Source organism: Etheostoma spectabile, chromosome 23 (assembly GCF_008692095.1).
Source record: "Etheostoma spectabile isolate EspeVRDwgs_2016 chromosome 23, UIUC_Espe_1.0, whole genome shotgun sequence".
NCBI lineage: Eukaryota > Metazoa > Chordata > Actinopteri > Perciformes > Percidae > Etheostoma > Etheostoma spectabile.
Genome location: NC_045755.1, coordinates 520,638 through 547,821, shown reverse-complemented (window position 1 = coordinate 547,821; position 27,184 = coordinate 520,638). Strand labels below are relative to the sequence as shown.

General features: G+C 40.7%; 2 protein-coding genes across 8 annotated transcripts in view; one reads left to right on the top strand and one right to left on the bottom strand.

Annotated features, from left to right (window-relative positions):
* Positions 1 to 10,655, top strand: part of LOC116673488 (DENN domain-containing protein 5B) — a gene marked incomplete at its 5' end in the record, with an annotated part of 86,106 nt that extends 75,451 nt beyond the window's left edge. For 6 of the 7 annotated variants that reach the window (XM_032505849.1, XM_032505845.1, XM_032505848.1 and 3 more), the window contains 4 exon segments: positions 620 to 702; positions 1,641 to 1,767; positions 2,181 to 2,355; positions 2,957 to 6,051. In XM_032505849.1, the coding sequence (XP_032361740.1) occupies positions 620 to 702; positions 1,641 to 1,767; positions 2,181 to 2,355; positions 2,957 to 3,140 (569 nt within the window). In that variant the 3' untranslated portion in view covers positions 3,141 to 6,051. 7 annotated transcript variants of the gene reach the window in all.
* The window catches only part of rint1 (RAD50 interactor 1), a 21,186-nt gene continuing 3,606 nt past the window's right edge, over positions 9,605 to 27,184 (bottom strand). Inside the window, exons 5-15 of the mRNA XM_032505855.1 lie at positions 26,268 to 26,408; positions 24,229 to 24,418; positions 22,593 to 22,703; positions 22,258 to 22,483; positions 19,750 to 19,887; positions 18,042 to 18,136; positions 17,497 to 17,601; positions 15,688 to 15,908; positions 11,251 to 11,431; positions 11,015 to 11,133; positions 9,605 to 10,440 (exon numbers count right to left, since the gene is read on the bottom strand). Of these exons, the coding sequence (XP_032361746.1) occupies positions 10,227 to 10,440; positions 11,015 to 11,133; positions 11,251 to 11,431; positions 15,688 to 15,908; positions 17,497 to 17,601; positions 18,042 to 18,136; positions 19,750 to 19,887; positions 22,258 to 22,483; positions 22,593 to 22,703; positions 24,229 to 24,418; positions 26,268 to 26,408 (1,741 nt within the window). The 3' untranslated portion in view covers positions 9,605 to 10,226. The remainder of the gene's footprint in view (positions 10,441 to 11,014; positions 11,134 to 11,250; positions 11,432 to 15,687; positions 15,909 to 17,496; positions 17,602 to 18,041; positions 18,137 to 19,749; positions 19,888 to 22,257; positions 22,484 to 22,592; positions 22,704 to 24,228; positions 24,419 to 26,267; positions 26,409 to 27,184) is intronic.

Genomic DNA, 27,184 nt, shown 5'->3' with positions numbered 1-27,184 from the left:
CTCACTAATGTAATATACAGACCTATAAGCTAAAGCATCACTCTTCACCAACATAAAAGCTGTTTGGAGTTCAGAGTGTGCTACCAGAGACTTTTGCAGAGTATTTTAAAAAGCCATTTAAATGTTGGTGATTAAATTAGGATTTAATGGTGCAATCAACTCAAAGTAAAATGCGTCATAATAACAAAAGTTCATTAACACTAATACCAGTTTATATGTCTGGCCCCTGCAGTCTACAGTCCATGTCGAAGTGTTCTTCGAACCCTAATCGGTGTGTGAATGTGTATCTGATGCACAGGTGGCACCTTGCATGGCATATAAGTTAATTTATTAATAAAAATTCTAAACAGGAGTGGTCTATAATTTTTCCAGTGGCACACGCCAGACTCAATATTTCAAAGCTTTCTCTCCGCAAGGAATGAAAGGATGGTGGAGAATTATTAAATCATCAAAAAGGAATACACTCAGTCTACAATTACTGGAATTAACGTGTAAATGCCAAAGTCACCACCTCAGTGTGAGTGTAACACTGTAATCAAGCAGTTAGGTGATGCTCATAATGTTGGATGATCTTCTCTGTGCATATAGTATATCAATGCAGCTGTTTTCTGGATTCCAGAACCAACTTCAGCCCAAATCCAAGAGGCCATTGGGGAGTCTGTGAACAACATCATCAAACACTTCCACAAGCCAGAGAAAGAGGTTAGCGACTGATCTCATTCTCAGTAGTGTCTAAATTTCTCTGCTGATAATGAATGAGCTATGAGCTTAACCACTGCTATACTTTCTCTGAGCCCTTCCCATCACTAAACTCTCTCTGTCTCTATCCACTGACTGTGTTCATAATGGCTGAGTCAGTAAAGTGCTGCTTTAATGGCAGTCCTACTGCCACAGCAGAGGAAACAGATGTACTAATAGCTCAGGACGCACTTTCAAATGCCCTCTGTCAGAGTGGAGAGTGATGCAGGGCTATGGAAATCGGCAACAGTGAAACCAGTTCTCTCTAACTGCTCTACTAGTTTTTCTGTTGTAGCAAGCAGCTGTTAACAGAGAAAAAGCACTAAAAACACAACCTACTCAGCAGCAGACACAGTTAGAGACTAGCTGGTCAACATTTAGCAGCAGAATGTTAAACTTTATTCATCAGGTGGACACAATCCGACTCCCTATGAATGATAATGTTGACTTGTAACTGCTAGATGTGGAAATAAGCAATGTTTGCTCACAAGTTTCAACTTTGTGACTTGTTTCCACCCATTCACTCAAAAAGCTTTTTATTTAGACCCAGCATTATTTAAAAGTTCCTGAACACCCACACATGTGTTTTGAGTAAATCTGGCTGATTAGACCTCTTCCACTTGGGTTTGTCCTTGTGGTTGTGTATAGACTTGATTGATTGACATCTTCCTGATTCTCATGTTAGATTTGTTGCATCTGTTAGGGCGAGACAAATGAAATTTTTATTATTCTTATTGGTAGAAAAGATTTGTGACCTAATACATTCCCATCAATGTTCGACCTGAGCAGAGGTCTAATAAGCCATAATACCAGAAATCACAATGACAATCTTTGAACTCAGTGGTCTGTCTGTTCTCTGTGTTCATGCATTGACGTTTGGTCTCCTGGTTGTCTGAATGCAGAGAGGCAGCCTGACTGTCCTGCTGTGTGGAGAGAACAGTTTGGTGGCGGCTCTAGAACAGTTCTTCAATCATGGCTTCAGGTCTGCCCGGCTCTTCCAGAAGACTGTGTTTGTGTGGGACTTTGTGGGTAAGTGTGGAGTGTCAGTGCCCTCTGCTGCTGAAAAGAGAAAGTATTTAATTTGGCCCATTTTAGGTGATTAATGGAGAAATAATGTGTTCATTTAGTCAGAAATTGTGAGATTTTGTTTCACTTAAAAACAAAAAATCTAAATCTTATTTATTGAATTGTTATTCATTGAATTGTTTAATAAACAAGATTTGATTGAGCTCTATCTTTTACATTTTGTTATTTGACAGTTTTGCCACTGGTGCATGTCTGCTTCAGTTTTCAGAAAAGATATATGTAAAAAGTGAAGGCGTTGCATCACTGAAGTATCACTGAACACTATGTTTCTTTTAGGACAAAACAAACGTGTGTGTAAAGTAACTGTATATTCTCCAAGCTGAGTGTTTTGTTTCCCTCCTTCCCTCCCCCTGTAGAGAAGGCTGTTGCCTACATGGAGTCAGCGGACCAGATGGGAGACCTTCAGGAGACCGCAGAGCCCCTGGGGATGACCTGTCAGTCACTCTGTCACTACGTCAACTCCATCAACTCCACCCCCAGGAACATCGGCAAGGATGGGAAGTTCCAGCTGCTGGTCTGCCTTGGAGCCAGGTCAGTTTACATCAGCCACTTTGGACATGTCTGATGTATAATTCTGTACTATATTAGTCACAAAAAGCATGAGTACAATACGGAACATCAGAAACTCTGATATTAAAAGGTTTACACACAAACGAGTCATGACAACTTCTGTCAAAAGTATGGTCATTTATTTACACATTTAATCAACAGAGAGCTCTAATATGGGATAAGACAAGGATACACATGTTCTATTAACAAAAAATCTATTTAGACATTGTATGTCTAAGCAGATACAATTTTCCAAATATTCTGAAACTCATCAGGGACAACAGCACAGACCAAAATCCCTTATGATAACAGGAACATTAGGTCTTATGGTGAAAAGCTGTCTGAGAAACTAAGTTTTCAGGGCTTTTCTGTCGATTTCATGGCAGAAAACAGTCTGAGGGCCTCACCATTTGTTGCTTGGCAGAGGCCTGGAACCCAGGAACGGACGGACTCTAATGGAATAGAGATTTTTCTTTGCTAGGATGTTGTATTTACTCCATTCTACTCTAACGGTCTAAATGTTTTGATAACCTGATACTCCTGCCACCGATGTAGAAACCTTATCTTACGGTTTGTTCTGCAGAGACCGTCTGCTGCCTCAGTGGCTCCCCCTGCTGGTGGAGTGCCCACTGATCTCGCGGATGTACGAGGACACGGCCCTGCTCAGAGACCGCTCCACTGTCAATACCCTCATCGGGGTCCTGGAGACGATCCATGACTTCCCTATCACACTGGAAGCTTCGCTGGTCAAAGGCATCGACCTTTAGCTCCAGGAGAGACCCCCGGGCTGCCCCTCAGCTCTACATTTTCCTCTAAAACTTCCCCTCGCGACCACCAACTTCACCCACTCTTCCACTTTAAGCCCATTGGCTCTGGGGTTAGACACATTACCTGGGAAGAAGGACGTGAGAGACAAGTAATGAAAACTGAAGACATGTTTGGTTTCCAAAGCAATGCTTCATGTGTGAAGGCAAGACTTTGGTTCAGCTATAAGTTTGTATTATTACCCCACCTGTGGCTCTGAAAGACCCTTTTTAATTCAATCACAACTAGTGCTTAATCTTGTTTTATTTCATGAACTATGCTGTAAATCCCAATTACTTGACATTACTGTGTACAAATTTCTACAACGTACTATTCGTTTGAGGTTAATTGAGTTTCAGGCAGCCATAGGTTTCACTACTAAAGTAATGCTTGCTGTAAAACCACCCCCTGGCTCTCAGCTTTAAGCCCATTTCATACCGGAGATGTAAATCTTTAGTTTTAGTCTTTAGTTAATCTGTAGTTTTATCAAACATTACTCAAACAAAAGGAAATTAATCCACATTTGGTGCTCTGGTGAGTATTTTATTTTATTTTATACTGGTGTGTCTCAATAGTTTTTGGACAACAATGGAGCTCTATAGCACAGAGGAAGAAGATATATCAAATACTTGTTAGTAGGATCAATCCATTGTTGGGTTATTTCATGGGATTTGATGAATAAAAGAAAAATATTAAATATCACTAGACATATTCATTAACATACACCAACACGTAATGTTAATATAATTTAACAAAAAAAGAAGAGCAAGCTTATCTGTCATAATTCACTGAAATGAACTGAAACAGTGGCTGCCTGGAGGGAGAAAAATCCAACTAAAAAGTATGCTTTGAAAATTGCTGACAGTAATATACTACTGTGTGTGTATATATGGGGTGAAATACTGCGTGCTAGGAGGTTTCTTGAAGGTTTTGGTAGCAGCAGATGTTTTCACGTGCGCTTGCTGTGTAGCTTAGCCTGCTTTCGGTAGGTACACCTAGATAAACTAATAGATTCACTTTTCTCGCCTGCCATTCTCAGACGCTAGTTAGCATTAGCATGAGCTAGCATGTCTGGTGATGTGGAAAGAAGTGACGACCTCAGGAAGAGACTGAGCGATCAGTGACACAATGGAACCAGGGTTACAATAAAGATCTGTTCGGCATCTACTCACTTTCACAGAGTGCAGTGTTATGGAGTCACCAATTCTCCATTGCTCTCTCTTTACATTTGCTGGACTTGTGTTGGCGTGGAACCTGTGGCTTCATAGACATTCCTACTTAAGAGTGTGTGTTTGTCAAAGGGTTCGCCAATATCCTCACTTCAATAATAGTTCAAATGTTCAACTAAATAAACCAAATTCAAACTCCACGTACTAGCTTTCTCTGGAGCTTTCAACAGCATTGTTGAAAAAAGCTAGTAAGTGGACCTTGAGTTAAGAGTATTTAATCAAATTTCTATTTGCAAGGTCGCAAAAAGGAAGTTTTACACAAGCAATAGTTCCTTTTTTCTAAATGCTGTGTAGTATCACTAGAATAAAAATGCTAACAATAGAGAGTTTGGAGTGATTAGCCACTTGCAGTATGGTCTACTTGTAAAAAACATGTTGAGTGAATCCTTCCATTGATCTAATTTCAGTATTATAATACACCATTCATGTCCACTTTCGGACTTTCCTGTCCTGTCTGTTGAAAGTCAAACAGGAAAGAATGGTGCATTTGTTGGGGAATATTTTCAGTTAATACAATATTAGGTTCACAAGTTGGCATTTACTGCACTTTTTTCTTGTTTTATTGTTGGCACATGGACATATATTTTTGGTTTGGGCCTTTTAATGGGATTTGTTGACAATATGAAAATATAGAATATTAGCCTTTTAAATTGATCCATTAGATATCAATGTGTGATGTTACAAGCTATCTGTCCACTTTCAGTTCCCATATTTCATGAATGCAATGTGACCTCTGTCATAAAGGGAGGAACATAATCTTCATATTTTTTTTCTGCTTTAGCAGCAGCCAACAGAAGAAGTGGGTGGATAACTCTTTTTCTTCAAACGGACTTTAACTTGTGCTGCATGAGAGATTTTGCCGCTGTTGCAACTTACTGCCGTCTGAATGAATCCTTTCTGATGGTGTAAATATTCTCATTAGTGCATGTTGTCTTTAGACTGAGCTGTATTTATCGTGACCCTTTCTGATGAATTCTGGATGGAAGATGAGTTTTGAGGAAACAAGAAGTGGACATCGTTGCAAACCCAGTTCCCTGTAGTATTTCACTGTCTACAGTATTAAGTCTGTGAAGGACCCACAGCCTATAATGGTTTGTTTGGAATGTCTTGATTTCACGTATTTATTTTTTAATTTAATGTTTATCCATTGCCGGCTGATAGCAGCACTGGTATTTTAAGGTTCATAAACCCTGTGGAATAACTGGAAACATTTGTGTTTAAAACAGTAACCACTATTTCTTTTCCATGTGTTTTTAACCCTGTGTTCTCTTGCTGCTGTGTCCCTAATGCCTCACCTACAGGACTATCCACATTTCCAAAGCACAATAACAGATTCCTCTGTCTTGTCCTGGATTTGTTTGTGTACAAACCCTTTGCTGATGGCTACAGGGCAGATTTCTGGTGGAATAGATTGAGATTCCTCCTTAGACTACTGCACACTTTGCTTAAGTCACAACCCTAAACACGTCTGGTGGCAAGTTGTATTAACCCTGAGTGGATCTGCTTCATGGGAAACAGCCATGAGAGCAGTGACATCGGACAGTATGTGCATCGGACAACTAGTGTCATGGCTGTGTTGGACTGACTTCTTTGTTATATTTATTATGCCTATTCAATAAAAACACCCAGTGTGTGAAATCTGTCAGTGTGTGTGTCCATCTATTAGAAATTGTGAGGAAAAAAAGCCAAGAGGATTTTCTTACAGGCAAACTTATTTAACAAAGACATTTTCTGGAATCAACTTAACTTTTTATCTTTAACTTAATGTACATATGTTTTATTTACTAGTTAAATTAAAATGTCTAATTTTCATTTCATTTAATTGCATGGAGGTCTGGGCCAGTGCCTAAGGAGTGGCACTGCTGAGAATCCGGACACAGCTCTTGCTTTGGTCATAGGCTACAGAGATCGGATGGCCCTGAGAAGGGACCCCCTCATCCCAGACTCCCGCAGCACCTCTCACGGTATCTCCCGGGGGACCCGGTTACCCTTCTCCAGATCCACAAAACACATGTAGACTGGTTGGGCATGCTCCCTCCAGGATCCTTGCGAGAGTGAAGATCTGATCAGTTGTTCCACAACCAGGACAGAATGTGCATCGTTCCTCTCTTCAAAACGGGAGACCAGAGGATGTGTGCTAATTACAGGGGTATCACCTTCTCAGCCTCCCTGGTAAAGTCCACTCCAAGGTGCTGGAAAGGAGGATTCGGACGATTGTTGAACCTCGGATTAAAGAGGAACGATGCACATTCTGTCCTGGTTGTGGAACAACGGATCAGATCTTCACTCTCGCAAGGATCCTGGAGGGAGCATGCCCAACCAGTCTACATGTGTTTTGTGGATCTGGAGAAGGCATGTAACCGGGTCCCTCGGGAGATACTGTGAGAGGTGCTGCGGGAGTATGGGGTGAGGGTGTCCCTTCTCAGGGCCATCCAATCTCTGTATGACCAAAGCAAGAGCTGTGTCCGGGTTCTCTGCAGTAAGTTGGACTCGTTCCAGGTGAGGGTTGGCCTCCGCCAGGGCTGCGCTTTGTCACCAATCCTGTTTATAATATTTATGGACAGAACATCGAGGCGTAGTCGGGGTGGGGAGGGGTTGCAGTTTGGTGGGCTCAGAATCTCATTGTTGCTTTTTGAAGATGATGTGGTCATGATGGCATCATCGGTCTGTGACCTTCAGCACTCACTGGATCGGTTAACAGCCGAGTGTGAAGCAGCTGGGATGAGGATCAACACCTCTAAATCTGGGGCCATGGTTCTCAGCAGGTAACCGATGGAGTGCTTTCTCCGGGTAGGGAGTGAGTCCTTACCCCAGGTCAAGGAGTTTAAATACCTTGGGGTCTTGTTTGCGAGGGAGAGGACCATGGAGCTTGAAATTGGTCGGAGAATTGGAGCAGCGGGTGCGGTATTACGTTCGTTTTATTGCTCCATTGTGACGAGAAGAGAGCTGAGCCAGAAGGCAAAGCTCTCGATCTTCCGCTCAGTGTTCGTTCCTACCCTCACCTATGGTCATGAAGGCTGGGTCATGACCGAAAGGACGAGATCCAGGGTACAAGCGGCCGAAATGGGTTTCCTCAGGAGGGGGGCTGGCGTCTCCCTCAGAGATAGGAGAGAGTTCAGTCTTCCTTGGGGAGCTCGGAGTAAAGCCGCTGCTCCTTCACGTCGAAAAGAACCAGTTGAGGTGGTTCAGGCATTTGGTAAGAATGCCTCCTGGGCGCCTCCCTAGGGAGGTGTTTCAGGCACGTCCAGCTGGGAGGAGGCCTCGGGAAGACACAGAACAAGGTGGAGAGATTATATCTCCAACCTGGCCTGGGATCCCCAAGTTGGAGCAGGTTAATGAGGCTTGGGAAAGGGAAGTTTTGGGTCCCCTGCTGGAGCTGCTGGAGCTGCGACCCGATACCGGATAAGCGGACAAAGATGGATGGATGGATGGGGAGTACAGCATATGTCAAAAATGTTCTCTGGCCATGAGAGTCCGTGTACTTAAAAGTTAATTATTGCTTTATTGTAAGACTCAACAAAAAAATATATACATATTGTACACCACAATAAAAAGAAGACTACAGACACACATAAAAAGAGCTATACTAGTGTTTCCACATAGGTAACTTGTAACGGTGATTTTAGGATTAGTGCTGTAGGTTGTATAATGATGGAATTACACTCACCTTAAGGATTATTAGGAACACCTGTTCAAGTGCTCATTAATGCAATGATCTAATCAACCAATCACATGGCAGTTGCTTCAATGCATTTAGGGGTGTGGACCCTGGTCAAGACAATCTCCTGAACTCCAAACTGAATGTTAGAATTGGAAAGAAAGGTGATATAAGCAATTTTGAGCGTGGCATGGTTGTTGGTGCCAGACGGGCCGGTCTGAGTATTTCACAATCTGCTCAGTTACTGGGATTATCACGCACAACCAATTCTAGGGTTTACAAAGAATGGCGTGAAAAGGGAAAAACATCCAGTATGCGGCAGTCCTGTGAGCAAAATGCCTTGTTGATGCTAGAGGTCAGAGGAGAATGGGCCGACTGATTCCGCTGATAGAAGAGCACTTTGACTGAAATAACCACTCGTTACAACCGGGTTAGCAGCAAGCATTTGTGAAGCCACAACACGCACAACCTTGAGGCGGATGGGCTACAACAGCAGGAGACCCCACCGGGTACACTCATCTCCACTACAAATGGAAAAAGAGGCTACATTTTGCAAGAGCTCACCAAAATTGACAGTTGAAGACTGGAAATGTTGCCTGGTCTGTGAGTCTCGATTTCTGTTAGACATTCCGATTGTAGTCGAATTTGCGTAAACAGAATGAGACATGGATCCATCATGCCTTGTTACCACTCTGCAGGCTGGTGGTGGTGGTGTATGGTGTGGGGATGTTTTCTTGGCACACTTTAGGCCCCTTAGTGCCAATTGGGCATCGTTTAAACGCCACGGCCTACCTGAGCATTGTTTCTGACCATGTCCATCCCTTTATGGCCACCATGTACCCATCCTCTGATGGCTACTTCCAGCAGGATAATGCATCATGTCAAAAAGCTTGAATCATTTCATATTGGTTTCTTGTACATGAAAATGAGTTCCCTGTACTAAAATGGCCCCCACAGTTACCAGATCTCAACCCAATAGAGCATCTTTGGGATAGGGTGGAACGGGAGCTTCGTGCCCTGGATGTGCATCCCACAAATCTCCATCAACTGCAAGATGCTATCCTATCAATATGGGCCAACATTTCTAAAGAATGCTTTCAGCACCTTGTTGAATCAATGCCACGTAGAATTAAGGCAGTTCTGAAGGCGAAAGGGGGTCAAACACAGTATTAGTATGGTGTTCCTAATAATCCTGTAGGTGAGTGTACAAGAAGCATTCAGACAACAGATGAATTTTTACATCAAATTCCTCAGTATAGCAAATATAATGTAAAGAGCAACACACACCAACTGGAAGAATTTCCAGTGGACACTAAAAAGTGATGCCCACAATTAATTGAGAAACAGACTAAGGTTATGTTAACCGGCTATAACCTTAATAGTTAGTCTCAGAACCAAAAAAGCAGGTTAATATACTGGTATGTCTTTCTGACATAACTCATAAAATGAAATAAAGCTATCACTTTGATTAAATTATTTATCAGTTAACAATAAAGTGCTGCCTTTTATTTCATTGCAGAAAGGCTCATTATACATTTTGAAATATTATTTCACCAAGCTGCTGATTTATCTCCTTCCATCAGTTGCATTCTCACACAGTTAATCAGGACTTTTTGTTTACTCTGCAACTATATTTCCTCTGCAACGGAAATGCAGCATACTTGGATAAGAACCAAGTCCTCCAAACGGCCAAGGTGGACAGAGCAGTTAGCGAAGAGCCAAAAGACAGAATAGAGAGCTTTGGTAAGCCCCACAGATAAAAGGCAAGCTTACAATGCTGGTAGAGGCAGAGCGATAATTCTGACAATGGTAATACTCTGAGTCTGCTAGGGAATAGTACGTTGAACCATTGGCCAAAGTATTGCAGGTAAGGGTTTATTACATAAACCACCAGACAAAGGACAACTGTTATTTTTACTTTGTTGTAATACACTTCAATCAACTGAGGTGATCCCAAATAATAGTCCAACAAAATAAGTTTATACAATGACATTGCAATAGTATTAACTTACTTACCACTATCTGAACAGTCCTAAATTAACAAATATCACCTGTGTTGTTTAGGAAAAAGAAAGCTAATGACAAAAATGTCAGAAGAAAAACTTGCAGAGCACTCAATCTGATGCACACTCCCCACCCCAGAATCCTGGCAGGTAGGATTGTTAGTGTCCAGGCCAGGAGGCTCTGAGGTTGAGAAGAATCAACACATCACAGGGTGCCAGGCAGTAAACTCCCAACTCATTCAGAGCAGACTCTGGTGGAGGATCCCCTGCACCTGCCCAATCGCTCGCTTCATCCTCTGACTCTTTAAGGAGATTCTTCAGCAGAATAGCAGAGCCCACGTTAAGACACAAGATGATACACGCCTCCTTAACACTGTGGAGAGAGCAAGAAAGCATATGGAGACAAAACTAATAATAATGCAGTTGGAATCTAAGTTAAACGTAGGCTCTTAATCTTCATTGCCTTTTAAGAAGGGCTAGTCACGTTACCAGGGACTAGATGATTTGGAAGTATTTTCTTAGGTTACTATTTGTCCTAAGATCATTACCATCCCATCTGTTATGACAGTAGCATAAGATGTTAAGCATAAACATGCATTATATGCATGGATGACATAACCACACACATGGCTGGTTCTCTTGACACACACCACTCTATATTTATAGCCAGCCAGTTTCTCTGGAGAACCATCTCAGACAGAGATTCAATGAGATATAAACAATCAGTTTCTCTGATTTCTATCCTCAGTTTATGTGTGCTGGAAGTGCTTGGACCACAGTTAGCCCCAAACATGTTGGGGGTCACATAATGATGTGCGTATGTACATTTTCTAAACTGCGATTTAAAGGAAAAACAGTGCACATTTCTCCCTACAACAGAGAAAGGAGGTACACACCCGAACAACAGCCTAATGATCTTTCACGCACGCACACACACACACACTTACTGTTTAAAGAAATTCTCAGGTCTTTTGCAGTAGTGACCAAACAGAGGAAATAGGTTTCTGGTCATGTCAAACTGAAGCTGAGCTGCACCTCCTTCACTGAAATGGTTAGACAGGATCACCTGACAGACAGACACATGGATGTATTGAGCCAATTTCATTGTAACTGCATGGTAAGGAAACATCAGTTGTTTGGAACAGAAAAAGTAGGTTTTAGTGCTTTTTTTAAAATCTCTTACATCCTGGTAGAGAACGTTGTCGAGTCTCTCTGCCAGGCCCTGCCAGGCCAGCTGGAACAGAGAAAGACTCAGGACCTGATGAAGATTTAGCAATCTGTCCCTCACACACAGCATCATGGAACATGCTGAACTGGACAGCGTCATGGTGGACTGGTCATGCTGGGGTGGTAGAGACAACCACCTAAAGACAAGACAAAGTAAAGGCAAGAGAGAGAACACATCAGTGAAAACCTTAATACTTTGGTCACCCTGTTGGGTGAAAACTATGGGAGAATAATCTATTTTCAAAGCAATGCAAGCGGCAAAAGCGTGTCAATGTTGTAGGCAAAGGCAATACTTTCTTTCCTAATTATTTGAGATCTCCTCTACCCCCTACTCCTCCATTACAATGATCTTTCTGCATGGTAAACCGCAACCTGGCGTCCTTGTTTTAGACAGTCGGCATCTGGGACTGAGCTCAGTTCCTAAAACAGTTACAGGACTTGGAAAATTGTTTAAGTAAAGTCATTACTTTGTATCTTTATACTGCACATTCAAACAGAGGCAATTCAAAATGCTTTACAAGGGCAAATGAAGGCATCAGGACGACATCCAAAAACAATAAGCAATAAAAAACAAACAGACAGGTTGCAAAGGATCCTGGCAAAATCACAACTTTTTCAACCACTACAAGCTTATGGACATTGTTTAGTACAATCAAACATAGTCCCTCTAGCTTTCCAGAAAAAGTTCAGAAAAACTCATGTTCTTGTGGCCAAGTTATTAGATCCCACAAAATTGCCAAAAACAGTAAGCCAAAGGGGTGTTTGGTGGAAAAATTAATTGCCCATCCCCTTCCGTAGGAGACTGGCTAAATTAATTCACATACATCTAACGGGCTACTTTGGTGTGTAGAAGCTAGCTGCTAGTCTGGGCTGTGAACATTAGGGTCTAACTCGTTTATGGAGTCAAACCACGTTATTTGACCTTGATTAGCATTACAACTACTGTTTAGGTTTGTTAGTTCTGAGGGCTATCCTTTTTTTCCTCACAATGTATGGTACTTTCACTTTCAATTGATTGTTTGAAAACGTTTTATGGTATAGTTTGAACTAAAATTGCACTGTACCTTTCTAAGGGTCATAAATGTAATCTGTGACATGTGTTATGTTATTACATGTGTATACATATGTATAGATGTTTATACATTTTGTATAAATATGTACAGTGCCCTGCCACTTAAGACCGTTTTTACTTGTATTTTTTGAAATATGTTAGGTCCATATGTGTGTGTGTTATGTGGTGAATGTGAAGATGAACTGCTACTTTCTCTGTCAGCTCTAGCCACTGACAAGAAACAAGAGGAGAAATCAGGCCAATCACAACAGCTGGTCAGTCAGAGGTCATGTTGCCTGAGCTCATTACAATTCATGAGCTCGCCCAGTTGCGCTGTGTCAAGGATTATTTAAGGATTATCAAGGATATTAATGAGAACTGGCCCAAATGGAGCGGAGTCTTCCTGCAGGCATTTTATACCACGCTAGAATGGCTTAAAACACGGTAACCAAGGTAACCAAGTTACAGAGTCCATGGTAGAACTTCAGACATTACCACAAAGCCATGAAATGTGTGTGGCAGGGCACCTTTACTTAAAAACAAACATGAAAAGAAAATGAGTAGTTCAAAACATTTTTTAATAAACTCTGTGTACACAATGTTCTCAATGCTCAAGTTCATGTGTAGAGCCCTTGGGGATACATCGAGCAAAGTTTCATTTAGTGTTGAGCCTTTTTTATGTTTTAAAAATGTTGATTTTGATGCAATCATAGTAGTGCCCCTAGCACTCCCATTCAAAGGCCATTTGGCCGAAAAAAAACCAATACGGTAAATCTTAAAAGTGGCCTTTCCATCCTAATTATGCTGTTAAACAAAAGCCAGAATTCCCACAACTTCAGGACATTTACACTCAAGTGCCCCAAAACAAGCAGTAGTAATTATGCAAAGAGACAAACAAGAGGAAAAACAAACGTTCCAAAGACAGAAAAACTGTGCTTGTACAAAAGATAACATGTCTGGTGTTTTGGGAAAATCCCATGGACTGATTCTGCCCTCTGTGGTTAAGTTAGGTTAAATGTAAATGTTGCATAATACCAGTATGAGTCCACCAGATAGCAGCATCAGATAACTATATAGCAGAATGAGCCCACAGACAAGTCCCATCATTTCTTCAGTCTAAATCCTAAGATTTCAACAGTTTCATATGACATTGCATTAATTTAGCTGACACTTTTATCCAAAGCAACTTCCAATAAGTGCATTCAACCATGAAGTACAACCTCCGAACAGCAAGAATCAAGTACAAGAACAAGTCTGAACCAGAACCTGAGTCTTGGTTCTATTTACAAGACTGCGTGGGCACATGGAATCTGGTGTCACGGGAAAAAATATGAAATAACCAAATATTCAAAAATGTTAAACTACTAGGGCTCACCCTACTCTTTTTCACAGGCTAAAATATAAATATTACAGAGATCTATGAGAACTAATGACAAAAAAAAGTGTCAGATTTACTAATAAAATAATATTATAACTGAAAAACTCAATGGCACCAATAGAAACATAAAGACCGTTTATTTACAACAACACCCTGCATCTGATCTCAAAGTCTGGCTGGGTTTGAAGCACCAGTATAGAAGGCAGAACAAGTGAGCAACAATGGTACCGAGAACATCCCACTGATGAAATGATTTAGGCACAGACAGCCATTCAAAAACTAATTTTTCCCATAAGAGAAAAATAAACCTTTAGCGGGAAATCATCCTTTAGTCATGGATTCTAAACATCTGAAATGTAGCATTTAAATGTTTTTCAGCTACAAGGTTATTGTAAATAGGCTGCCTTTCTCCCTTTTTACAAGCCTGTTCCCAAAATGAACAATGTTTTGTGTCTGATTAATACTTAATTTCGGTGCCATGTTTTAAGTATTTGCTACTTTATCTTATGACATAGGCCTGTTTGGTTTATGGGTTCATCGTATATGGTTCTGCCTGTGATGTGGGGGGTAGATCACCTTAATCAAGGAGAGTGTATGCAGGTGTGCCTGATTAGGTCCTGAGGGGCTGGCCACTCCTAAAATGTAGAACAACAGATGAGATATTGTTCTACAGTGAATGACATTTTTATTAAATGTGGGGTGCCTATTATTTTGCATGCACATATATGAGTAATATCAGCAGTAACTGATCTATCTACTTGTAATGATATTTTTCAGAAACAAAGTGTTATTGTTGCTTTCGCACGTTCGCTCACCCTATAATAAGCAGTGAAGGTGGTAGGGTCCAATTAGGGGAGGCTGAGTTAAAGGTGCCCCACCACATTTATTTCATTACTTTGTGGTAATGTCTGTTCTACCATTCTTGTTACTCTGTAACTTGGTTACCTTTGTTACCTTGTTTCAAGCCATTCTAGTGTGGTATAGAAAGCCCGCGGGAAGACTCAGCTCCATTTTGGCCAGTTCTCATTACTATTCAACGAGCTAAGCTGCTTGACTCTGATTGGCTCAACATAGCTCATGAATAGTAATGAGCTCAGGCAACATGACGTCAGACTGACCAGCTGTTGTGATTGGCCTCATTTCTCCTCTTATTTTTTTACAGTAGCTAGTGCTGACAGAGGAGGTAGCAGTTCATATTCATATTCACCACATAACACACACACACACACACATATGCACCTAACATATCAACAACAATGCAAGTAAAAACGGTGTTATGTGGCAGGGCACCTTTAAAAGAGCTTCAGGAGATGGGGAGGGAGAGGAATAAAGGATAATAAAAGGATTTGGCAGCTTGCTGGTTTGTTTGTACACAGTTATTTTGCTGTTTTTGTATTTCTGTTTTTTATTTATATTTTTTTCTATTTTCTGTATCACTGTATTCTGTTGTTATTAAGTAAATCAGACTCTGACAGTGCTGTATTGGTTCTCTTTATATAGGCTTTTTGTTCTAAAATGTTTTGCACTGGTCAGTGGGAACTGAATGTTTCAAAAGGAGTAAAAAAAATAAAAATAAATAAAGTTCTAGAACCATGATTTTACATCAGGACTTTTGTTTAAAAACGGTTTCTTGAGTTTTGGCTGCCAACTTCACACATGGCCAGGGACTACTATGAAAACTAGCCCTCCTGGCTAATTCTGACATTTTACAGTAATGTTTACATAAATAACTAAATAAAAATGAGTCCCCACCAGCAAAGAAAATGGTAAACATCGGAAAGCAGAACCAAGCCTGAGATACAAACCTTCTGGCTTTGCAACAGTGGGCAAGAAGTTTAGAGGGCAATCCTTTCTTATACAAAAACCATACCCACTGCAGCAGTATATGACAGTCCTAACCTGATAGTAAGAAGCAGTCAAATATAATACATTATGGTACTCATCAACAGACTGATGTCTCTCACCTGTCCTGGCCATATGGTTTGACTTTCTCTGTGATTTCTCTCATGGTCCATTCCAGCAGTCGTCCCAGCATGTCTCCTTTCAGTCGATCCAGCAACGCCAACAGACCTTCAAATAGAGAGCCCTCCAGGGAAGCCAGGCGACCAACCTCCAACACCCCCAGGCCTCCCAGTACTACCTCCTCACCAAGTGAAACTGCTGCCTGCTGCAGCTGCAGGAAAAACTGAAGAAGGAATAAAGGAAGAGGTAAACACCAGAAATGTTAGCTGGCAGCACGGTGCAGAGTAGTCTCACATAAAACTTCTTGTGCCCATGGTTCAAATCTTTTTTTATTGAATCTTCAACATTCTTTATACATTGTTTGATTAGAAAACCTCTAAAATGACAATTATACCAACTTAAGCCTTGATTTTACTCAGGAAAAGTTCCTGTACAGCATTTGAAACGTTTGGCCAGTGCCCTACCAGTGAAGATTTTGATGATAAGATAAGACGTAGTTATTGTTTGACAGCATAATTTGAAAGTAACCAGTTCTCTTTTAAATGTTTAAAACTCAGTGATGCACATTATAATATTGTGATGCTCTGCTAAACTACAATAACTTCACAACTAATAAACTAATTTGATACAGATTTGTTCTTTTTGCTTGCAAGATGTTGAGCACAATATTAGTATTATAGGATGGGTTGGAGAATGAACATTTTGTCTAGAAAAACTTTGTTTGCAAAAGTTTGCTTGAATGTTGTGCGATTCAGTGTGAAAATGAATGGAAACAACTTAACACCATATCAATTTGATATGCCAATTTGATCGCAAAACAGCATGTGATGTCATTACACACAAGTTTTTATTGGCTTTAAAGCTGTTGGATGGAAACACACTTTCACCAGCTTTATTCACATGAGTTTTATTACCGAACTTCAGATAATTCAATTGATAAGTGGATGGAAACTTAGCTAGAGAGAGGAGCTCCGAAACGGTTGCCGACACACACGCGCACGCACACATGCACGCACTCACGCACGCACGCAGAGCTGTGGTGCCGACGGAACAAATCAACGTTGACTTTGTTAGAGTCACAGTGAGTCACGGCAATGCGGGTAAAGCAAGTGTGTTTACACTTTTCAAAACTCCACAGCAAAGTGAAAGCTGTCACGGTACGGGTTAACTGAGATTCCTCAGAAAGGCACCACTGCCTTCACTATGCCCTATTGACTGACTGACAGGCTAAGGTTGTGGGGCAAGGCAACTTTATTTATATAGCACATTTTAGCAACAAGGTAATTAAAAACGATTTACATAAAACATTAGAGAGCAGTTTAAAAACAAATACAAGCTACAACAGAATAAGATACAAATACAAGAATGAAAGTTAAAGTGCAGTGTAAGAAATCACTAATTAACCGAATTCCAGTTACCGTACCAGAAAAAAAGTGTATGGCACTCAACCCTAATTACAGGTTATTGTTTAATCCAAACTTTTCCGTGGGACCTACACATGTTTCTAGCTCCTTTTGCTGCACACATAATAAATATATATATATATATATATATATATATATATATATATATATTTTTTTTTTTTTAGGCCTCATATATATATATAAATATATATATGAGGCCTAAAAAAAATGAGGCCCTAGGTCAGGACTGAGTTGAGATTCTTCTCAGTAAATTCAGCTTTTATATGAAAACAAGGGGCATAAGTGACCCCATTGAAAACTGTCCAGCCATGGCAACATTCTGCTGGTGCATGGTGCTGTTGCAAAAACAGATGAATAGAGTAAATTCATTTAATAAACCCCACTCACCACATTGTCTCCCCAGTCTCCTAAGATGGTGGAAATGTAGTTAACAGCATTAAGGATGGCACAATAACGGGCACCCAGCGGGCAGCGAGACTCCTCCTTCATCACCTGGAAAGGAAAAGCCGATTATCGGCCTCAGTCATTTCACAAAACCTTTTAATTGATTTCAGTTCTAATTCCACAAACAATTTGACAAAACTATAACACCGAACAAAATAGGACAATGGCTACAACACCATGACACAACATAAAATATTTTTCAAAGAGATTTACAGCTTTACACCCATTTACTCCCATCTTACAATACACAACCTACTTCAAGGTAAATTTACAAGCAGACAGAAATGTACAATCACATTTACGCCAGAAACAGACTGGAAACCAGAGAGGCCAGTAAAACACAAATTTTCATCCTGGTGTTGATGACGCCTAAATAAATGTTTCTCCTGGTTTGAACATTATTGTTTGGTAACATTAAGGAGAGGTCCACTGTGAGGACAATTCATTGTAGCAGCCTCATTCATAATAGCAGCCTCTGTCATTATTACCTGGGTGAGGCGTATGCGGAAGTCATCCACCAGTTCTCTCTGTAGCCCCAAGAACTTAAGTTGTGCAGAAGGACAGGGCAAGGACCGGTACCGCTCTAAGCGCAGCAGGATGACAAAAGAAACAGCTTACATTACTATCCTGTGTGCTTTTAAAGGTACCCTGTCAAGTATTTGAGCTCTTGGAGTAATGCTGTTATGAGTGGGTCCCCGTTTGTGTGTATCTCATGCACAACCGCAGATGATACGCCTTCCTGTCAACGCCTTGACACTATTCCACAAATCAATCATTTGTTGGTGGTAATGGAGCAAGAAATACAGCAATGTGCCTGTAAAAGGCAGGGAAGAAGAAGGCCGCAAGCTGGAAAAATGGATATGAACAAAATGCCATAACGTTCTCTGCAAAGTTAAGTAAGAGATAGGAAAAATATGTTCTGCAAACCCCTGCAAATTCCAATGAAGTTGAGACGTTGTGTATAAAAATGTAAATAAAATCAATACAATGATTTGCAAATGCTTTTCAACCTATATTCAATTGAATAAACTACAAATACAATATATTTATTGTTCAAACTGATAAACCTTATTGTGTTTTAGCAAATATTCATGATTTTTGAATTTGATGCCTGCAACATTTTTCAAAACAACTGGGACTAGGGCATGTTTACCACCTTTACTCAATAAGCGTTTGGGAACTGAGGACACTTATTGGTAAAGCTTTGTAGGTGGAATTCTTTCCTGTTCTTATTTAATGTACAACTTCAGTTGCTAACACTCCTGGATATCCGTTGTCACTTCATAATGTGGCACACGTTTTCACTGGGAGAAAGGTCTGAACTGCAGGCAGGCCAGTCTAGTACTAGCACTCTTTTACTACGAAGTCACGCTGTTGTAACACAGAATGTGGCTTAGCATTGTCTTGCTGAAATTAGCAGGTATGTCCCTGAAATGTGTTGTGTATGTCCCCATGTAGTCGCTGGTACTGTAGGAAAAATAGCCAGCTATTCACACCAAGTATGTTGACGGAAGTTGGGGGGTGTAAGGTGCTGTGTGATCTCTGCGCCGATGTAGCAGTGCTTCGGCTGTGCTTCCACCCAATCAGATTGGTGATTGAGTCCGACTGCCCACTGGCAGATTCAACAAGTCAAATTAGTCAAAATGGATGCCGACGGCATGGACCAAATCGACCAGTCTTGAGTCACCGAGTTCGCTAGACTGTCCGGCGGACGATAATTGGGTTGGTGTGTCAGAGCCTTAAAGTGTAAAAGCATTTTTTGGACAGTAAATACAGCAAGTTGTGTTATAAGAGAAGCTTAGCTTCTTTAAGGAATAGCTCAGTCCTTAGTGTGTAGGTGTTGAGAGAGAGAGAGAAAGACGGTGAATGTGCTCAGAGCAGACAGCTGTCGGCTATTAGAGCAGAGAATAAATCAGCAGTTAACTTGTTAAGCGATAGTTTTCAGTTTGGCTCTGAACAAATGCTTCACAAAACCCGAGTAAAGTTCCCATGTCTTGCTTATCAACAATGCAACAAAACAATGTTTCAAGTATGTGAAGTAGATATGTCATGTATAGTTCTTTAGTGCGCTTGCATAACTGCAACTAACCGGATCATGTGTATACTTTGTAACAAAAACATTAACCTTGGTCCGGACCTCATTCGGACTTTCAGTTGTGAAAAGGCCCTTAAACAAGTTAAAATGAGTAGTCTTACCAGTGATGACCTGTAGAAGAGTCATGAAGGTCTCAGCACAATCTGGAGCTTTCAGCTCATCCATGTCACTGATATCTTTGTACTGAGAGCTCCAAGCTCCCTCGGCCGACAGCATGGCATCCATCTTCTCCACTGCCACTGTACATACATAGGAATACAGGGTTACAATGCTCCTTCACTGTTCTTGAACAGACATACCGAGGTCATGAGGAACGCATGTCTTAACATGTGTTAAGTATGTATGGGATTGTATCATTCAATTCTATTTTATTTATAGTATTAAATCATAACAAGAGTTCTCTCAGAACACTTACAGATAGAGTAAGTCTAGATCACACTCCATAATTTACAAAGACCCAACAATTCCAAAAATTCCCCAAAGAAAAAAACAATTTAAAAACAATTTAGTTTGACAGTGGAGAGGAACAACTCCTTTTTAGGCAGAAACCTTGAGTGGTGAGGAAAACTTCCTTTTAGGGAGAAACCTCGGACCTAGCCAAGCTCTTGGTGGACGGTGTCTGATGAAGCCACTTGGTATATTGTGTAATCTCAATAAAACTCAATTTCTGTGCCACTTTTTATTTTGAGTTGGGTAAATATCAGCTTGTAAATTAGCAAGCTGTAGGAGACAGAATGATTTACCTTAAAATGATATGAATGTAGAGGTACGGAGTCAATGCAAGTATTTACTAGTGTTGTGGGTTGGTATACCTTGAGGAAAAAAACCTTAATAGCATTGGGTTAAAATAATCAATTCTCCAATTAAAATCAATCTTTGTTTGGGCGATCTGATATTGATCATTAAAATACAGAAATAAATCTTTTAATATATGCCTTTTCACCATAGCTATATAAACCACCTCAAACTTGTACAATTTACAGCACATGTTCTCTGAGAATATCTTTAAGCAAAATTAGTATTGTAACTGAAATGTCCCAAACTTAATTGATATCAAAGTGGAAATGTAATCAAATCGGAACCTTGTGAAGAGGAGCAAAATATTTATGAGACTTCTTATGCGTCATGTTGACACTTGAAATTTGTTTTTTAGTCTGTAAAGACGGTAAGAGAAAAGCCAACTATCTGATAATTACATCTTTTGTGTGGGAAGTTCTTCCTCTCTGTTACACCACTATACAAGTGTTTTTGTATTTCCAACAGGGGGGATCACGCGTATCACGTCATGTTAATTTCAGGAGTCACATTCTCAAAATTCTACACCCCGTGCTGGTAATGTGACATAAAATGTGAATATAGAACTCTAAAATTCAAAGCAATATGCATTTCCTAATGTTGTTTTAAAGTGAATCCAGAGGTACAACTATGCACTTCTTTAAACACAGATTATCATAACTGCGTTATGATAATAGCTTGCCAAGCCACTGCCTTCAGCTACAAGGTGATGAAACTAGTCTGCATGCTCTGGAAGGTGCTCTGAGCATTGCCACTGCGTTTGGAGTGGTGCAAGGGCTCATTTTAATACAAACATAAGTTGCATTCTAATAATAAACTGACTTTATAATATTAATTATAAACACACTGATGCAATGACAGGAGTTGAAAAACACTGTCCCGGTAGCCTCAATGAATGAAATTTGAGATATCGCAAATAAAACTTGAGAACTCGCAAATGAAACTAGAGACATCAAAAATAAAACTGTCCCCAGTTCGTGTATTTTTTTTTTTTTTCTCCTCCATGTGACCTCCGGGCCTCCGTAAAATATAACCTCCTTGGTGGATGTAAAAGAAAAACAAAAAACATTAATTTACTCAGAATATGCTAAAATCGTGAATAGATAAATATCTAAATTAGGGGCGGCTGTGGCAGAGCGGTTGCCTGCCAATCGGAAGGTTGGTGGTTCAATCCCTGGCCCTGCAGTCCCACGTCGAAGTGTCCTTGGGCAAGACACTGAACCCCGAGTTGCCCCCGGTGCTGCGCATCGGAGTGTGAATGTGTGTGAGTGTTTATCTGATGAGCAGGTGGCACCTTGTACGGCAGCCTCGGCCACAGTGTATGAATGTGTGTGAATGGTGAGTGTATCCTGTATGATGTAAAAGCGTTTTGAGTAGTCGTTAAGACTAGAAAAGCGCTATATAAATACAGCACATTTACATTTAAATTGCTACCCTTCCATATGCTAAAATTATGATGAATAATACAAATATAGCATGTACTCACCACGGCTCTAAGTATATTTTTATTATCTGTGTTTATATTTTTCCATTCCAAGTACTTATGTATACTATGGTTAAACTCAATATCATCTATACTGTGGGGACTTACTTTTGCTATTTTATTTAATTACATATTATTCTATTTAATTTCATGTCACTTATTCACTTACACTGCACTATTTTTGGACTATGGCCACCTAACTTCACAATATCTTTTACATGATGCCACTTTACATCAATTTTTTTTTACTGTAGAAAAAATGCTGCTTTAACAAGGGAATTTCCCCATTGTGGGATGAATAAAGTATTATCTAATCTAATATCATACTTACTCTTCTTTTCCACAGTGAGCCACTTCTGAAGGATTGCGTCTTCAAGCAGAAGGTGAAGCAGACCGGGTAGCACAGCTGGGTATGACTGGTTACTTCGCAGCTCCTTCTCAAATTGTAGCACCTCCTCCACCAAGTGACAGAAGAGCACATCGTCGTAGAGCAGCCTAGAAGCATCACTGGCCACCTTCTCTTGGACTAGAGACAGCAGGCCTCGACACAGCTCCACCTGCTCACACATACAACACTTATTGTGCCTGAAAGAAATACCTGTTTGGAATAAACTTAACCAGAGGAAATCAAAGCAATCCGTTAGAGCCCGTTATAAAACAACATACCATGGCACTGATGGTGGCTCCAGCTCGGTCCAGGATAGGTTGGATCTTTTCCTCCATGAAGGTCGAGCTGTTCCCCATCCACATCAGAACCTGTGTGAGGTACCACTCTGGCTGAAAAAGGCACAGAAGGAGGAGTTTGAGTTATTGTAAAGAATTACATTTTTTGGCTTATGACAACTTTTTACTTTAATTTTCTGTGTAGACAACTAGTCTCTGATTCAGTTGTCTGTCCTTGTAGAAGTAAAGATTACAGAGGGTCAGTTTAGGGTGCAAACAATAAAGGTTGTTGCTGAGAGTGTGTGTCTAAGGACTCAAAAAGGTCAGCCTATGCCCAAAGAAATATTCTGGACATCCGTCATAAAGAGAGGGAAAAGGTCATTTAAATACGGGAATCACGTATTTCACAGACTGTAGAGAGAGTAAAGAGCAAAGTTGAAACCTTAGCCCCACCTCCACACAGCTGACCAACCACTGCTTAAATGAGGTGTGAATGGCAGTTTAAGAAAAACACAGAAACGTTGTGACACAGCCATCCTAGTTCATTGGAAAGGTGTTGGAGAGGGTTTCCGAAACCACTTGACTATGCCACAAGCAGAACAGAATTTGTCCCATTAATGCATGTAACTCATTTAGTTTCTTCCCCGGAGCCCTTGCAGATTTTTTGGGGATTGTGGTGGCACCAGGACCTACTCCATCTGTAAAGAGTCCTGTTATGATTTGACACTTTAAATCAAATTGACTGGAGGTCGGAGTTCTCTGCAAAAATGATCTGAAAGGCCAGTAAAATAATTTCATACCGGTAGAGGTGACCTTCAGCACTCACTGGATCGGTTCGCAGCTGGGTGTGAAGTGGCTGGGATGAGGATCAGCACCTCCGTATCTGAGGCCAAGGTTCTCAGCAGGAAACCTATGGAGTGCCTACTCCAGGTAGGGAATGAGTCCTTACCCCAAGTGAAGGAATTGAAGTACCTTGGGGTCTTGTTCGCGAGTGAGGAGCAATGGAGCGGGAGATTGGCAGTATAATATTCAACTCGCACCGCAAAAAGAAAGCTGAGCCAGAAAGTACTCTCACTCATGGTTATGAAGTTCAGGTTATAACCGAAAGAACGAGATTCAGGGTACAAGTGGCCAAAATGGGTTCGGAATAGAGCCGCTGCTCCTTTGCATCAAAAGAAGCCAGTTGAGTGGGTTTGAGCATCTGGCAAGGATGCCTCCTGGGGAGGTTTTTCAGGCACAACCAGCTGGGAGAAGGCCACGGGGAAGACCCAGGACTAGGTGGAAGGATTTTGTCTCCACCCTGGCCTGGGAACGCCTCGGGATCCCCCAGTCGGAGCTGGCTAATGTGGAAAGGCATTGGCTCAGAAAAGAGAAGTTTAGGGTTTCCCTGCTGGAGCTGCTGCCCATGCAACCCGTCCCCAGATAAGCGGATGACGATGGATGGATGGATGAAGGTAGAAGGTCATAATAATGAAACAGGACTGATTTAAAATAGACTCAATTATACCAAAGTTGGTCTAAAAATTAGTAATAAGAAAGTCTGCTTTAACACAGGGGTGCTACAGGTGCGTGGAGTTACTGCCATTGCCAGTGTTTGCACGTGTGTGTATATGTGATGCATGTTCTGTGTGGGAGACACCTTGCTGAGGGAGTTGGTCTGTCGATTTCCGTAGAAGTGGTATCGGAACCTCCTGCTGAGTGGTAGCAGCATAAGCTGGATGGGCAGACAGAGGGGGGGTTCTTGGGACAGAGGTGTGGCTGAAGAAGCAGGCTGGATAGTAGGTACAGCTTGACAAGAAGCCAAAGCCCTCTGGGATATGAGGTCATCACTGAAAGGGAAGTTAAAGAAACCAAACACTGGAGCACTTGCAGTGTTCCAAACCCACACCATACCCAGATTAAATCCTGCTGGGAACCAGTTTCATGTCACTCCCTGTCATCCTCTACTGTCTATCCCGTGTAATCATTTTGTTCACAAACACAGTGATGGCACTTTTAAAATTGTAAGATGCAAACATCAAAGAGCAATACACATTGGATCTTATATACTGTCTATGTTAGCTTTTAATTCTTAGCTAATCTTCATTCAAGAACACTTAGATGTAATTATAACAACATTTATATTACATTTTTATCCAAAGTACGAGCAATATTTGCATGTATTAATGATTTTAGCATATGGACGGTAAGAAATTTAGATATTTATCTAATCACAATTTTAGCAATTTGGAAGTAAATTTATGTTGTTGTTTTTTAACCACCACCAATTAAGTTATCTTTGACAGAGCCCCGGAGGTGACATGGAGAAGAGAAAAACAATAAAATATTTCTTAAAATATACATGTACTGGGGACAGTTTTATTTTCGATATCTCCAGTTTCATTTGCGAGGTCTCAACTTTGTTTTGCAAGATCTTGAGTAATAAAACTCGAGATCGCTTGTGATATCTCAAATTTCACTCATTCATTGCAAGATCTCGCGAATCCAACAAACAATAAGGCTAACCTATTAGCGCGATGATTACATCTACTTGGTTGTCTAAATACATCCATCGTTTATTTGATACTTTATATAGATACTAGCTGGCGTGCTACTAGGTTAGCCTTATTGTTTGTTGGATTTGCGAGATCTTGCAAATAAAACTTGATATCTCACAAAACAAAGTTGAGATCTCGCAAATAAAACTGGAGATATCGGAAAACAAAGTCAAGATCTCGTGTTTGACCCCAGTACATGTTTGTTGTTATTTATTTCCCCCCTTCATGTCACCTCCGGGGCTCCGTAATATTTTCAGTTCAGTGTGTTTGTTTTTTGTCTGCCAGCCGGATTATGGAAATCATTGCTGGCCTGATTTCCATTCAACTTTGTGGAAGGGCCAAGGAAGAAGCCATTCAATTTTGGAGTGGATCCGAATCATGGGGCAGATACCCAAACTATTTGTCACTGTTGTTAACATTGTGAGCTAGGGCATGGCATTGGTGGAATTCTGTGCTCTCGGAGTTCCCTTTTAGTTTATTCATGATTTGAAGTGCATTGACTGAGGATGCTGGGATGGCTGATGCAGTGTGTTGTTGTCATTGCTATTGTTTTTGCTGTCATATAATTGTTCTATCAAGTCTGGTGTACCTACCTTTATTCTGTGCTGTTCAATACCTGCACAACCATTTAATATGAACCAAAAATGTCAACCTGCTGGTGGTACTCGATTAAAAGTCAGCAGATCATCATTGTATATTGGGATACACCTTCTGGAAACCATGAATGTCTGTACCAAGTTTTATGCTAACTCATCTGGTGGATGTGAAGATAGTTCAATAAAATAACTAAACATTTTAAACTGCTGCACAAGGTGAAAACTCATGGGATCATCAATAGTTGTAGGATTCACAAAACATGAATGATTTTTAAAATGTAATTAAGTTTCCATCCATTATTTGATGAGATATTGAACCAAAGTGGTGGACCAACCAACAGACATTGACATCACTAGAGCCATGCTGTCAGAAGACCATAATCTAGGGGGTGTTTCCTTTAAAGCATTTTAGCCAATGCAAATGAGTTGTATTTGAATACAATATGTAGAAGGCAGGGTTTGTGTATATAATGAAGGTTATTATAGTAATAAACGAGTAATGTGTACAGAAAACAGATGTGTAGAAACCCAAACTGAAAGGATACGAGGTCTGCAGGGCGAGCAGCTGTGTGACAAGCAGCTCCAGCTGGCTGTTGATCTCCTGAGCATTGGCAGTAGGTGTCAGTGACTGAGTAGGAGGAGAGATGATCGGCCAGTGGAGTTGAGTCAGTACTTTCTCGAAATCACTATGAAAGAATTGAAGAGGCAATTTAGCTTACAGTCCCTGACAAAAGTCTTGTCGCTTATCTATTTTGTAGAAACACCTGCCATTAACCTGACTTTTAATTAATCAATTGGTGTAAGAAATAGCTCATATGAAAAGCTAAAACCCTCCCAAATGATTCAATGCCTGAATAAATTAGTTTCACTGAAAAAAGATTTATCAATTAACAAGACGAAAGGTCTAATTTTGGTAACACAAGTTTTGTCGCCTATACAGAAATTGAACATTTACTGCAAATACTAAATATGTCAGCAAATTAAATAGTGGTGCTGTGAGATTCAAATGTAATATCTGGTATGACTTCCATGAGCTTGAAGGACTGCATCCATGGCGTTTGGCAAGGATTCATACAATGTATTGATGAAGTCATCAGGAATAGCTAGGAAAGCAGTCTTGCATGCCTCCCAGAGTTCATCAATATTCTTTGGTTTGGTCTTCCATGCTTCCTCTTTCATCCTACCCCACATATGCTCAATGATGTTCATGTCTGGTGACTGGGCCGGCCAATCCTGGAGCATCTTGATCTTCTTCGCCTTGAGGAACTTTGAAGTGGAGATGGAAGTATGCAATCCTGCTGCAGAATTTGGCCTCTTTTATGGTTGGGAATATAAAAGGTAGCTAAGACTTCTTGGTATTTGAGACTATTGATGTTGATGTTGATTCGACCATGGAGGCCATTACGAGACAGAATCCGACAAACCGTTCTGGTTGACGCAGGGACTTCAGGGGACCAGGTCT